The 15,452-nt window shown below is 39.9% G+C and overlaps 1 protein-coding gene across 4 annotated transcripts in view; it reads right to left on the bottom strand.

Moving 5' to 3' along the window:
- The window catches only part of CDK14 (cyclin dependent kinase 14), a 348,887-nt gene that overhangs the window by 250,837 nt on the left and 82,598 nt on the right, over positions 1-15,452 (bottom strand). For all 4 annotated transcript variants that reach the window (XM_080582561.1, XM_080582560.1, XM_080582563.1 and 1 more), the window contains one exon: positions 2,232-2,326. In XM_080582561.1, the coding sequence (XP_080438687.1) occupies positions 2,232-2,326 (95 nt within the window). The remainder of the gene's footprint in view (positions 1-2,231; positions 2,327-15,452) is intronic.

Raw genomic sequence — 15,452 nt, 5'->3', positions numbered from 1 at the left:
AACTACCATTAAAATCATTGAAGTATTTCTTACAGATCTGCAGTCAGCTCCATTAAAACAAATGAAGTATTTCTAACCAATCTATGTTTCATTACACATGCACAAATCACCACTGAATGAAATAGCTTCAGGGAAGTGCTTTGGTTTGCTTTTAACTTTTGGTCAATTCCACTGATTGACGGGACATCTAGTAACCCTGTTTCCTTAGTTCAATCTTATTGAAAGTCAAGGCATATCAGATAACTATCACCAGATAGGTGTTATGATTTTACAAAGGGATTTTAGTGATAAGGCACAAGCTGAAATCTATACAGTTTTCTCTGATTATGCAGACCCCAATAAAAAGCTTACTTATTTATTATGTCTGGAATTTATAGTGAGGTATACCTGAACCATTACCAACACAAAATAACTGCATTTTCTTGAAGAATGCTGCCAGTGAAATACAATGCATGTACCGACATGGCAGAAGTGTAAATACATCTTTTACATGTAGAATTTGGAACATGCTTTCCAAACAGCTAACTGTTATTATGTTTATCAATCTCAAAGCTACTGAGAGATGACAATATCCCTTATTCTGATTTACTACAAATATTCAATGAAAAAAAAATCAGTACCTACAACCTGATGACACTGGAAAATATTAACGTCTTAACATATTAACCTCATGAAATTCAACAAAGGAAAGTGCAAGGTCTTTCAGCTAGGGAAGAATATAACCCTATGCACCAGTACAAGTTGAGGGCTGACCTGCTGGAAAGCAGCCCTGCGGAGAAAGACCTGGGAGTCCTGGTGGACCACGAGCCAGCAATGTGCCCTTGCGGCCAAGAAGGCCAATGGTATCCTGGGCTGCATTACGAAGAGGGGGCTGGAGCACCTGTCATACAAAGACAGCCTGAGAGAACTGTGCCTGTTTAGCTTGGAGAAGAGAAGACTGAGAGGGATCTTATTGATGTGTACAAATATCTGAAGGAAGGGTGTCAAGAGGATGGGGACAGACTCTTTTCAGTGGTGCCCAGCAACAGGACAGGAGGCAACGGGCACAAACTGAAACACAGGAAGTTCTGGCTGAATATGAGGTGGCACTTCTTTACTGTGAGGGTGACAGAGCACTGGGACAGATTGCCCAGAGAGGTTGTGGAGTCTCCTTCTCTGAAGATATTCAAAACCTGCCTGGATGCATTCCTGCGCAATGTGCTCTAGGTGACCCTGCTTGGCAGGGGATTTGGACCAGATGATCTTCAGAGTTCCCTTCCAACCTCAACTATTCTGTGATTCTATGTATTTCCTTGTTTCAGTAGCTATACTGTCACAGGGCTGTCATGATACTCTGCTGAGAATGAAAAGTTGCCTCATCCATCATTCATTAGACAAACTTTTAAATAAAGATATTGCATATACCCAATGTTCCTCTTAAAACCGCTTTTTATTGAAAATTTGATTATGAAAGCTTGATTAAATATATGAACTTCTTTATAGCATAAGATAAACTGTCTGACAGAAAATAATGCTCAGCTGAAGCAACAGTATTTTATGTATTTTTACCAAGTTATTTTATACAATATAAAAGTACTTAGCACATTAGGGGTTATAAAAATAATTCATAACAAAACATTAAAGTGGCAGAAAACATATATTTTGCATGTATAGAGTAGATTCCTTTGAGTTGGAGTGGTTGCAATGATGTGTCTGACCATTATTTCCCAAAGGCTACTCTTGTAAATAAACTGAACTTACATTAGTCCAAAATTCCATTCATTCACTTCATGGTACTTTATTCAAGCTTTTTATAAAGACAAACAAAAGACCAACAAACTCATTTTATATATTCAGCATTGCTCTTAGGACATTAAAAAAAATCTACTTGACAGTGTATTGTGCTCTTATCTATAAAAACTAAGTATCTTACATTTAATTTGGTAAAGGTATTGAAAAAGTAATAGAACAATAAAGTACAAAGAAAACATCAGATTAACAAGATGGAATCTCATCTTGTTCTGAAGTAATGGTACCCCTGCAATATGGTTTCAACCTCTTTCACTGGAGCACACAGAAATCAGTAGCACTGTGCATTCATTCACAAGGTGCAGTAACACCACCTAGTACTTTCTGCTTACTTTCATTTACAGAAAGAAAGAAAAGAAGGAAAAGAAAGAAAGAGACAAAGAGAGAGAGAAAGAGAGAAAGAGAGAAAGAAAGAAAGAGAGAGAGAAGAAACCAGCACTTACTTGCTTTTCCCTTTGTATACTGTAGCATAGGAGCCTTCCCCTAGTTTCTCCAGCTTTTCATATGAGTCTGCTTTTCCAAACTTGGGGCTTGTAGGCTGAAAAAAAAAAAAAAAAGGAAGAAAAAAACCTTTCAGAATCTATTGCACCCACAACATTAATTGCTTTGATTCAGCTTTCAGAGATCAAAGGCCATTATGAAAACTCATAGACTTGCACGTTATTAACAGCCAACAATAAAAGAAAAAAATTAATAGCAAAGCCAATAAAATAACTTAATAGACTACTCAAGCAAACATCATTCAACACCCCAGATGGTGGCTTTCAATATCAACTATATACTTACATCACTGGAATTATCAAAAGGATTTTGTTCTTAATCAAAGGGAGATTTCTGTTTCATTTTTCACATATATCACTTCGTACAGGGAAAAGGATCATTAGCAGCTAAACCTGCTCATCTTTGTTAAGAGATCTAAGCAACAGTTTCAACCTGCCCTACAAAATCAGATCACACAAGCTTCTTAAGTAAAATATATATATTTTAATCTACAGCCCACCCAAAAACATTGTATAAGTAGTCAGTGCCTTCTGCATGTCTACCACTGTTCAGAGAGTCATCAAAATACTACAAGAAACCACATTTAAAGAAAATATCTTGCTTCTGAATTATGTTTACTGTCTTCAGCTTGTGGATACAAACACACCATGTTTTTAATGGCATGTATATGCCGCACAGTGGAATAAAATCCTGTAGCCTCAACATCTGCAGCCTAAATGCGGGGTTGAAAATGGAAGCAAGCTGAACACGGCGCCTTGCTGAGGGCCAGACAGCTCAGCCCACCTCTGTGCCAGGCTGCTGCCTGCCCTGCTGCTATGCACGCCTCACAAAGAACACCATAAAAGCTGCAAAAATAGAAATTCATCTGACATGAAAATGATTCATTTGGAAAGCTGATATTAAAAATTGAGAAAGAGAAGACATATTATGAAGAATTGCATTGCATAAAATCATTTTTCCTGATTTTTATTCTGTGAAACAAATGTTGCTCCAAACGATGCAATATCTGCTTTTCATAATTTCAACGTTCATGAATGAAGTCCTGGTCTACAATTACACAGACTAGAATGATATACATTTTCAGTAATAAACAATATTATTTTTTTTTAAGTGTACGTCAATACTACTGCCTACTCTGGCAGGCTCAGTGCCATGACCACTTCCCTGGGGAGCCTGTCCCAGTGCCCGACCACCCTCTGGATGAAGAACCTTTCCCTAACACCCAGCCTGACCCTCCCCTGTCCCAGCTCCATGCCGTCCCCTCGGGTCCTGTCGCTGTCCCCAGAGAGCAGAGCTCAGCGCCTGCCCCTCTGCTCCCCTCGTGAGGGAGCTGCAGGCCGCCATGAGGCCTCCCCTCGGCCTGCTCTGCTCTGGGCTGAACAAACCCAGGGACCTCAGCCACTCCTCATAAGTCTTGCCCTCTAGACCCTTCATCACCTTCATTGCCCTCCTTCGGACACTCTCTAATAGTTTTATGTCCTTCTTATATTGTGGCACCCAAAACCGCACACAGTACTTGAGGTGAGACCAAACCAGTGTAGAGCAGAAATGAAGAGGTTAGTTGAAAGTTTTAATCCTAAGTACTTTAAATTCAGTTAAAGGGCCATTTTTGCTGTGAATTAATCCTAACTTTTACAAAAATAAGTAATCTGAAGTAGTTTAGGATAAGCATTTTTGTACGCAACATATCATGAAGTTCTTGGAAAATATCTGAGTTTAGCAGACATTTTGAAGTATACCCTGCTTTCCCAGGCGTCCACGTCTTCCAGTTGTCTGGAAGAAAAGTGCTTTTTACTCTCCCCCTAGACCAGAAGGACACTGTAAAAAACTGAACTGCAACTGCCACCAGCATCACCTACAGATATTTTAGACTGCAGCACTCAGACATTCTGTACACAAACCAACCAAAAGAATACAGGGCAGAAATTCTGGAGAATCAGCACTGATGCTCACTTCAGATTCAGGGACTAACTCAGTATCACTCTGTTTGTAATACTGCAAAGGAAAGCAGCCAAGCAAATCGAGCTTTTTTAGGGCTGAATTCAACTGGGAGACTCTAAGCCATGCCCTGCGCTGCACACAGTACAGACTCACATTTGGGATCTTACGCTTGATTTACAAATACTCAGGTTTCAGTTTTCTGGAAGGAGACAAGCATGCAGTGCATGTTTGCAGTGCAGAACACAGCTGTGTCTAAATTCTTTTAAAACCATGGTCAAAAGTTTAAAATCATCTGAGCCTAAAAATTGCTCCAATAAACAGACAAGAACATCCCAGGTAGGATAACTTGAGACCTCATAATCCTCATTACTGCCAATTAACCATGAACCAGAAAATACAAACATTCTTTTTACTCAACTAAATTTACAAAATATGTCCTAAACCATAACTTTGGCACTTTGGCATATACATGCATTTTCTGGGATTAAGATCCCAGCCTTCTATTGAATGATCACAGTATCACAGTATCACAGATTTCTAGGTTGGAAGAGACCTCAAGATCATCGAGTCCAACCTCCGACCTAACACTAAGTACTCCACTAAACCATATCGCTAAGCTCTACATCTAAACGTCTTTTAAAGACCTCCAGGGATGGTGACTCCACCACCTCCCTGGGCAGCCCGTTCCAATGCTTAATAACCCTTTCGGTAAAGAAGTACTTCCTAACATCCAACCTAAAACTCCCCTGGCGCAACTTTCGCCCATTCCCCCTCGTCCTGTCACCAGGCACGTAGGAGAATAGACCAACCCCCACCTCTTTACAGCCTCCTTTAAGGTAACTGTAGAGAGCGATAAGGTCACCCCTGAGCCTCCTCTTCTCCAGGCTGAACAAGCCCGGCTCCCTCAGCCGCTCCTCGTAAGACTTGTTCTCCAGACCCCTCACCAGCTTGGTCGCCCTTCTCTGGACTCGCTCGAGCACGTCCATGTCCTTCTTGTAGCGAGGGGCCCAAAACTGAACACAGTACTCAAGGTGCGGCCTCACCAGAGCCGAGTACAGGGGCACAATCACTTCCCTAGACCTGCTGGCCACACTGCTTCTTATGCAAGCCAGGATGCTGTTGGCCTTCTTGGCCACCTGGGCACACTGCTGGCTCATATTCAGCCGACTATCAACCAATACTCCCAGGTCCTTCTCTGCCGGGCAGCTTTCCAGCCACTCATCTCCCAGCCTGTAGCTCTGCTTGGGGTTGTTGCGCCCCAGGTGCAGGACCCGGCACTTGGCCTTGTTGAACTTCATACAGTTGACCTCAGCCCATCGCTCCAGCCTATCCAGATCCTCCTGCAGAGCCTTCCTGCCCTTGAGCAGATCGACACACGCACTTAGCTTGGTGTCATCTGCAAACTTACTGAGGGTGCACTGGACGCCCTCATCCAGATCATCGATAAAGATATTAAAGAGGACCGGCCCCAGTACCGAGCCCTGGGGGACACCACTAGTGACCAGCCTCCAACCAGATTTGACTCCATTCACCACAACTCTCTGGGCCCGGCCATCCAGCCAGTTTCTAACCCAGCGAAGCGTACGCCAGTCCAAGCCCCGAGCAGCCAGTTTCTCGAGGAGAATGTTGTGGGGAACGGTGTCAAAAGCCTTACTGAAGTCAAGGTAGACCACATCCACAGCCTTTCCCTCATCCACCAAGCGCGTCACTTGGTCATAGAAGGAGATCAGGTTCGTCAAGCAGGACCTGCCTTTCATAAACCCATGCTGACTGGGCCTGATCGCCTGCTTGCCCTGCAAGTGCCGCGTGATGACCCTCAAGATAATCTGCTCCATGAGCTTCCCCGGCACTGAGGTCAAACTGACAGGCCTATAGTTCCCCGGGTCTGCTCTGCGTCCCTTCTTATAGATGGGCGTCACATTGGCTAGCCGCCAGTCAACTGGGACCTCCCCCGATAGCCAGGACTGCCGATAAATGATGGAAAGCGGCTCGGCCAGCTCCTCCGCCAGCTCTTTCAGTACCCTCGGGTGCATCCCATCCAGCCCCATCGACTTGCGCACATCCAAGCTCCGTAGCAGGTCGCCAACCATTTCCTCATGGATAGCGAAGGCCACATCCTGCTCCCCATCCCCTTCCACCAGCTCAGGGCACTGGGTATCCAGAGAACAACCGGTATTGCCGCTAAAGACTGAGGCAAAGGCGGCATTAAGCACCTCAGCCTTTTCCTCTTCCTTAGTAACTAGGTTTCCCCTCGCATCCAGTAAAGGATGGAGATTCTCCTTAGTCCTCCGTTTCGCGTTGATATATTTGTAAAAGGATTTTTTGTTGTCTTTAACGGCAGTAGCCAGGTTGAGCTCCAGATGAGCTTTGGCCTTTCAGCCAAAATATCAGCCATGATATCAGGCTATACACATGTATGCTTGCAAAATTGTGCCTTTTCATCTCCTTCCAATACACAGAACAATCTATCACTTCGTTATCCAAGTCCTAAACATGAATGGACTGATGAAAATATGCCATATGGGAACTCTCTGATCTTTTTCCTCTTGCATTATTGGGAACACTTAATTATAGATAAGGGAGTAATATGCTCATCTCCCAATCTGCACTTAAAAAGGCATTCTGCCTGGTTAGAAATGCAAGTTTTTTGTTGTTGTTTTTTGTTTTGTTTTGATCACAGTTGTATTACAGATGTCACTAACAGAGTTGACTAAAACATTTATTCAAGTAACTTTCTCATTCAAGTGTCTAATTATGGACTAATGCAACATTATGAAACTACAGAAGAAAAGTATCGAGATGTTTAAATGTATTCCATATAACGAGGAGGGATAGCAAAGTATTTTCCACATTACAGGCAGCAGTGAACAAACACACAGTGAGTAGCTTTGTTTGGAGTGGCAATGCTGCTGCAGTTAACAGTAAATAGTTCAATGCTGGTTTCCTCATATAGTGGGGAAGGAAAAGGACATGGCTTATACACGTGTTTCACATCCAGTCTTATTTTCACACTGTGATTTACTTTAATTTTATACCACTGGAAAGCATAATATAAAAGGTCACAACAACTTGTAATGCCTTAAGATCTTGATAGGAAACAGGATGCCTTTAATCCATTACCACACAGTAAATCAGCAGCAGTAATTATTCCTACAACCTCAGGCTCATATCCCCATATTCCAGCTGCCAGAGGCACTGACCTAAGGTCATGCCTTTTGACTCATTCTCCTCCTGGGAGCGGATGCATCCTCACCAAGAACAAGCTAAATAATAAAAGCTTGCATTTGGCGGGACTGGGAGGAAAAGCTCATTCCTTATTGCCCCAAAAAGGTGCTGGTTTTGACCAATTTGTCCTTGCGGCCACCCCATGCAGTGTCACAGAGTTCAGCTCTGCAGCAGCAAGACTGATCTGCCATGCTCCCCTTGCCCTCAGGAGCAGCCTGAATCCACTGTCTGGTGCCCGTTCAACAAAGAGCAAAACAGAAATAAATAAAAAAACAAACAGAAACCAACCAAAAACCCAACCTGTTAGCAGCCACTATTCATCCTACATACACTAAAACAATGTGGCTGATCTCACCTCTCCAGGTGACAGCTCCTCAGCAGTGGAGCTCATCCCTTTGTTCCAGCTGGATCACTGAATGGGATTGCTCACAGGTCCATACTCTCAGGCTATTAGATCTCCCTTTGAGAAAATGGCCATTATTCTTCCTTGCATATACAATTTTAAAAGACTTACAGTTCTTGAAGGTATTTGGTGTCGAAAAGCACTTCAGAGGATTTTTTAAAAAATAAATAATAATAATAATAATCAGCAGACTGTTGCAGTCGCTTAGATGCTCTGAATTGTACTATATTCCCATACTTGCTTCTACCATCAAAAATCTCCATATACTACCACAGTGATTCAGGACAATACTCTGAGGGAGCAAAAGACTTTTTGAATTTTTTTATTTTTTTTTTAATGAAGCCTCACATATTGATTCATACTTACAATTGCTTGCATTTGCTTAGCTCAGACATTTCTTACCTCTATTTCTGGATTATAAAACCAGGTCAGACTTACATAAAGAAAAAATATGAAACTTTCTAAAATTTAAATTTTGAGTTTAAAAGGATCTAAATAATGGGCTACAGAATGGGACTAAATAACCTGAAATTCTGTGACTACTAAAAATTATCACAATTTCCACCTACTAAATTATTGCACCCCGTTTCATATGGTTATTTTCCAGATTCACAGCCATGGACTTTATTATTCAGATTTCTCCATATTTAGCTTTCTCAGCCATTTTTGTTTTAAAAAACACACCTTGTTACAGCAAGATAATGGTACCAATTTTTTAGTGGTAATATTACAATCCAACATTTAGAATTCACTTCTAAATATCATTTTTTGTTTGTTCTGAATATTTTATTCCTTCCAGTAAAATATATTGGAATATATATTCACAGAGATCTATCTGTGTTTGTTGAGTCACAAGAGTCCCATATTCTGCCCAGGATACGGTTGACTGAAATACGCATAGCAAGCAAGACATATCCAGAGCACATCACATTTATAATGCTTGCATCAGCCACTGACATATCTCACAAGCAGCAGACTCTCAAGAAGTCTTCCTACATTTTAGAAAACTGCTGCAGTCCTCCACTTTGACCTAGACAAGATTTCTCAACAGAAAAGAGTATTAATTTTAGCTGAATGCACATATTTTGATGTTTGTTCAAAGCTACTTTTTTAAGCTCAACTATTAGAATACTTCTGCCACTATTTACTTTTATTCCTTTTTTTTTCATTATTATTATTTCCTTTTTCTTACTCCTCCTCGGTAATTTTTACCCCTCCAAAACACCCGTGGAACACGGCTGTTCTAACAGTGCTGTTTTTCGGTTTGTTAAAGCTTTCAAAACTTTTCTGTGACATTTTTATTATGATTTTATTGAGGTAGAAGCTAAAGAGAGATTTTCTCCCTACAGCTACACAGGCTTGTATATACTGCACATCAGTGGGACTGCTTAGGCATAAAACTGCCCGTTGCTCAGCATCACAACTAGAAAGGGAGGGAGGGAGGGAGACAACAACAAAAAACTTTGAAAGCTAAAAAAAACAAATAGATACAGGTACATGTGACCAAGATTCAACACAGTCAGCTTTAACGGGCAAAGGTTAAATAGGAGACAACCAGTGAGAGACTGATACTACTAGAGAGTCACTGGAAAGTGAATCTTCATGCTTGGGAGAAATCTTCTGGAGAACTCAAATGGGAAAGATAGTCAAGATACTGAGACAGAAGGGAGTAAAGGCTCTCAAGCCTTTGAAGAACTGCAAATAGCCCCATGTCACCATAGAAGCCAGCACGGATTGCAGTGGCTAACATCACCCCCAAGGAGAACCGGGGCACAAAGGGGTGCGCTTCTTTCTCTTCAAGAACCAGACTGAGAGTTTTAATTGTTTGCTTTTACGCTTTGCTTTTTCTGAAAATAGTTGCTGTTCACACAGTTTTCTTACTAGTAGCCCACATTTTTCCCAGTGCAAGATAAGGTTAACAGCACCACTGAGCACTGGGAGAGGGTATCTTTTGTAGGACAGCTTTTAGCAACCAAGATTAGATTTTTTTTTCTCTGGCTAAGGAAATATAGATCGTAGTAACAAAGATAGAAAGAGTATGCCAAAATGTTGAATACAGAAATAGAAGAAGCTATTTCAAAGTGACATTAGTGTATTAAAAATAACAGAGAGAAAAAGAAGTGAGAGGAAGGAGTCTGTTCTGACCAGGTCATTTCAAGTAAACATTTCATTGATACAGACCATAGGAAGGTAACAGAGTTATTCCAAGATCTTACAGGATGAGTCCTCACACTACATTCTCATGTGAATACCTGTCTTCCTCAGATTTTTTCAAAATCTATGTAGTAAAGAGAACTTTAATGGAAAATTACATTGAAAATCACCTGACTATTCTTATACAAGCTGTGTGGGTTATGTTCTCATGCATTTTTCATAACTGCAAAACAGCTTGTGAATGTCACACTTAACCATCACACTCCTAAGCTTAAGTTTTAAATATCTTTTTTTTTTTTTTTTTTTTTAAACTGTGGGATATTGAACTTCAATATAAAGCCATCCTCAAGGGAAAAATATTATGTTCACAGCACCCTTGTAAATTATTTAAAACCAAAACTAAAGATCTGTTTTGTTCTATGACTGAAAATAAATAAATTCATTACTAGAATAACTTGAAAGTGAAAGGTAGGCCAAGAGTCATAACAGATTAAATTGCAAAACTTGTAGATTTTTTTTAAACCATTCTACATTTTGTCTTTTTCACAATGGTAAAACCATTTTACAAAACTATACACAAATCTCACAGTAATGAGTGCCCTTAAGGTTTGATCCCATATGCAATTATAGGTCCAATGCAATCCCATTCTTTCCTTTCATTTTAAACTTTGCAAAAGGTGGATTGTTGTCTAGGACCACGTTCAAGGGATACAGAGATGTTCAAGAATCCAATCTGAGCATTAATCTGAACTCTCCCACTACCAGATTCCATCGTCTTGCCTGCATCTTTCCATCCCTACAGCCATAAATGAGCGATCTGAGCCGCAGCTACCACAGAGCTCTGTTAAATGGCTTGGTGCTGTTTGTAAAGATGTTTACTTGTTCTGCAGGCTATCAAAGCACAGTAGCTGGACCAGCTGCCACATTTTATCTGCCTTACCAGTTAAAGACTATCCCCCAGGTTAAGATTCCTGAAGCTTCCCTCTAGCCAGAAAAGAAAAGTCAGCTCTCTACACAGAGCTCTGAACGCGTCTTACCTTAATAAAAAAGTATTACCCAAGAAGGATGCACCTGCCCTTGTAACTGGTGGGATCCTAAAAATGGTTAAGGTTCCATACACCTGAACAGGAACACAGGTGAGAATACACACGAAGTGTTTAGGCAGACAGAAATGATGCTTCCTGCTTACACAAAATTCTAACTTTAGTTTCTGTTTGAAGTTAGATCTTTTACGCAATCAATTTACAATGAGTTAATAGGATCAGTTCATGATTTTGCTTGTATTTCTTTGGAGGAAAGTTACGTGCAACCGGACCAAAAATTAACAGAAGTTAGAAAAACAGAAGAGAGGCTGCTCTCCCCAAAAGAGTGCACTAGGGCATTGCATATTGTAACTTTTTTTTTTTTTTACATTTATGTTAGTTGGTAGAAAGAATAATTAGTATTTCACTGCATTTAGTTTTTCTACTGCTGAAAGGTAGTACATATAACTTAGCACATAATTTGAATTCATTGCCATGGATCTGAAGTCATTCAGAGAACAAACTGATGTGTACCAGCACGAACCTAAATCTTGACTAGACAGTTAGCTCACAAAAGCTGCAATATTCTATTTACACACTCTGCAAAAGTATTATTCCAGTATATAAAATATGTATAAAGAATACAATAGAACTTCACCTTGAAATACAGAACAATAAATATGGCTACACGCCCAAACAGCATGGATCTCAAGCAGGATTTTCAGAGAAATAGTCAAATCATCTTCCAGACCAAGTGATATTTTGGGAAGAGGGGCATAAGTTTGTCCTTTTGAGTTGTGGTTTGTTGTTTTTTTCCCCTTTCTTTTGTCCAGTTGGTTTCATAGCCTTACTCTTTCTTCTAACAGGGAGCAGAGAAAAACAAGTTTCTTCCCTTGGTAAGCAAAAGACTCAACAAAAGATTTTTTGAAAGATATATATATATATATATTTACATACGTACGTATGTATATATGCTTATTATTGTGATGCGCTGGATCAGAGCAAAGGCCTGTCCAGTCAAGTTGCCTGCCTCTAACAGTACTAACAGATGATCCACAGGAAGGCAAATACCTACTTTATTCTGTCCAAGGTGAAGATCATCCATTATCCTGGGTGAAAAAAGCATGTCTGTTCTGCTGTAGATTTCACTCCATAGTAACATTCAACTTCAAACAGTTTAAAAATTTGGGAAATCACATTCATAGATGTTTTCTTACGTTTAAAAGAGGGGCGGGGCAATACAATGCAATGTCACTGTTTTACATAATGAGAATGTAAATATCGGGGGAAAGACTTTAAATGTAAAAATTCAGTTTGTCTTATAAGAAGAAAAAATAATGTGCTAGCTTCTCAGTGAATGCTACTGCACTAATTAACAACAGAGTTTCTACAGGGTTGCAAAGAGGTGTGACAGTAACTGTAGACAATTTCTTCGTGTTCAAGAGCAAATGATTTATTTTCCAAGTGACAATCTGTGGGCAGGAACACTGAGTTCCAGCTTTCATAAACTTCTGTGTTTCATCCTTCCCATCACAAGGTACAGAGCATTCAGAAGGTACAGAAAACATAAAATGGATCACATGCCACCTGCTGAGTACTATTTGGTGATCTTCACCAAACACTGATGCTGATAACTGCCAGGGAGCTGATAAAGCTTCTGAAACTAAACAAAAAAGAGCATGGCACCCTGGGGCATTATAAATAAGGTCTTTCTTGAAAAACGTTATTTTTGAGACAAATTAGGGACTTTCATCTGAGTAGAAAGTGCGTGACAGATATACAGGTTGATACAGAGCCTGCAAGCCTCAGCCATGTACCTTTTGCAAGACATCAGTTCACCTGATGGGTACAGAGGACTTAAAATGATGAAATGGAAGAAACTAAAAAGAAACCTGTTTCTAATACAAAGCCTCTAGTAATCAAGCATAGAAAGTGAAAATTGAAGGTAGTATACGTCTGTCGGAGTATCTTTAAAAAAAGTTTATACAAAGCAGAGCCAAAACTGCAACACAACTACACGACTGTAGCCAGTACAACCCATAGGGCATAACATGCTCAAGCATATTTACAGAAACTGAAATGCAGTTCAGAATGGCATCATCTGCACGGCAGAAGAATTTCCAGGGAAGCAACTGATTGAATTATAAGGGAGAATGTGAAGTAGCTCTCTGACACGAAAGAAAAAGAAGTAATAATCAGACGAGGAAGTGGCAAGGGCATCTGCTACACAGCATTGGGACTAGAAAAAAAAAACTAAACCAAAAACCCTTAGTCGATTCAACTGTAACTCAAAACCAGAGAACGACAAATTCCTGCAACTAACCACACAGACGTATGCTCAATGAAATGTGCATCAGAACATCTTGTGCTTGAGGCGATGTAGTCAGGCTCGGGGGAAGGGAACGGCTTGATCACATCTCTGCCCTGGACGTTTGAATTTCGGGTCTGCCAGTCAGGACCAGGTGTGACCTGCAATCAGGGGAGCAGCAGCACTGCCTTTTGCTGTGAAGTTCTATTCTTCCTTATCATTGACATGAATACCCTCATTATTCCACAAATTATTACTTGCCAGGTGCTCTTCCGAGCACTCTTTGTGAGGAAGAGTTAAAAAATGACTAACAATGCCTAGAAGCAGAAGAAGGGAGTTCACTGAACAGAGCTATAAAAACCAGGGAGAATTAACGGGAAGTTAAGAAATCAGAATTGTATTTCAGGAAATGCCTATGCATCTACTTTCCAACATGAGGCATCCCCAGCAAGTCTGTGTGACTCAGCCCATGAGAAGATTGGTGAGAGCGTGTGTTTAGCTAGGGACCTAACCAGCAGCACAGTAGGAGGGGAAGCATTAACATCATTAACAGGAGAAAATACTGGGATTGCAGGACGCTGCCTGGGCACAACAGAGTACCAGCCCTCTGGAAAAGAGCAAGATGTCAATAACACACTTTCAAAATAAATCTGCTTCCAAATTCTGGAATCAAAGCAAAGAAAAACCTTCACTTTTATTAGGAAAGTATGTAAAGCATTAACAGAAACTAGTAACGATTTCTATATGGAACAAGACAAAAACAGCAAAGATGTAGAGCAAGCTAACACTGCAAAAAAACTTCAGGAACTTTCAGAGGAAAAAAAAAATCACTTAAATTGACAGTTGTGCTGCCAAATAATAATGAGGCATCACTCACAAGTAAACAAGGAGCAAACTGTAAATGTATGAGTTCCTCATCTTCCAAAAAGTTCTAATTTAAAAGGTGTTGGTAAGAAATAAATAGCTGGAGTCTGACCAATGCTGAATATACAGTGCTTGTAGTGCCTACACCACCCAACTACCCCCAAAAAAAGCTGAGAAAAAAAAAAAAAAGCTCCATCCTTCCGTAATGACTACAGTAGTTTTATGAAAAAAACTCCTTGTTATGGATTGATCTGAAACATGCAGGAGACATCTTTGGCAGCAGCTATATAACACCATACAATGATGGAAAAGCAAATTTCTTTTTGCTACAGATGGTTACGTTTTAAAATGTAACCTTTTCTCCAAAGGACAGTCCCCTAGAGGCATGACATCTTATCCATTAAATTCACATGGGTTAAACAAAGCTCATCTGCAGAAAATGAATCTCTGTCGCTTCTCCTTAGAAGTCTGACAGAATTCAGTCAAACTTCTCTACAGAGGACAGGTGGTGCCCAGAAGATAGAGCAAAACAAAACAATAACAAAAACAACAACAAAAAAATAAAGAAAAGAGAGAAAAAAGGGCAATCAACCTTTAAAATTATTTCATGCCAACTAAGATTTGAAGCATTGCACACATTCTGCTTAGATCTGTAGTCTTCACCTCAAAGGTCACATTATTATGGATTTTTTCTTGCCAAAGCATAACAGAAATAGTTTTTCAATAATTTTGAAGGTCTTTTGGGGGAAATCTGTCTGGGCATTATTCATGAAAGACATGACATTTTATTTATCTGGTTTCATTCAAAGTACTTGAGGATGAAACAACAATGATTATGTATCACCAACACCTTCTTAGCTGTTTTCTCTCTCTCACACAGACAGTTTCTGACAGGGAAATAAATGCTAGTTTTACTACTTGATTTTAAAAGAGAGTTTTAAAATGGAAACAAAATCTGTCAAATCTGATTTGTTTCTCGAGTTTCTCTGAAACATAAATCTAAAACTCAAAAAAAAAAAAACCAAAAAACCAATTCAAGCAGTTTCCTAAACTTCATGGGAAAGAATTCTTCCTCACAAATAAGCAATCTTCCACAAAATTTCCAACATAAACATTGTAGCAGCTGTAAAGCCATAGCAGGATCAGAAGAGGAAAATGCTTAGAAATCCCTTAAAATATATTAGCTGGTATCTGAGAGGAATCTCGAAACATATTATCTTTAAAGTTCATTTTCTTTTTATATATT

The sequence above is a fragment of the Anser brachyrhynchus genome (genome assembly GCF_964034855.1).
Source record: "Anser brachyrhynchus genome assembly, chromosome: 2".
NCBI lineage: Eukaryota > Metazoa > Chordata > Aves > Anseriformes > Anatidae > Anser > Anser brachyrhynchus.
The sequence above is the reverse complement of the archived record's forward strand: the minus strand, read 5'-3'. Positions and strand labels throughout refer to the sequence as shown.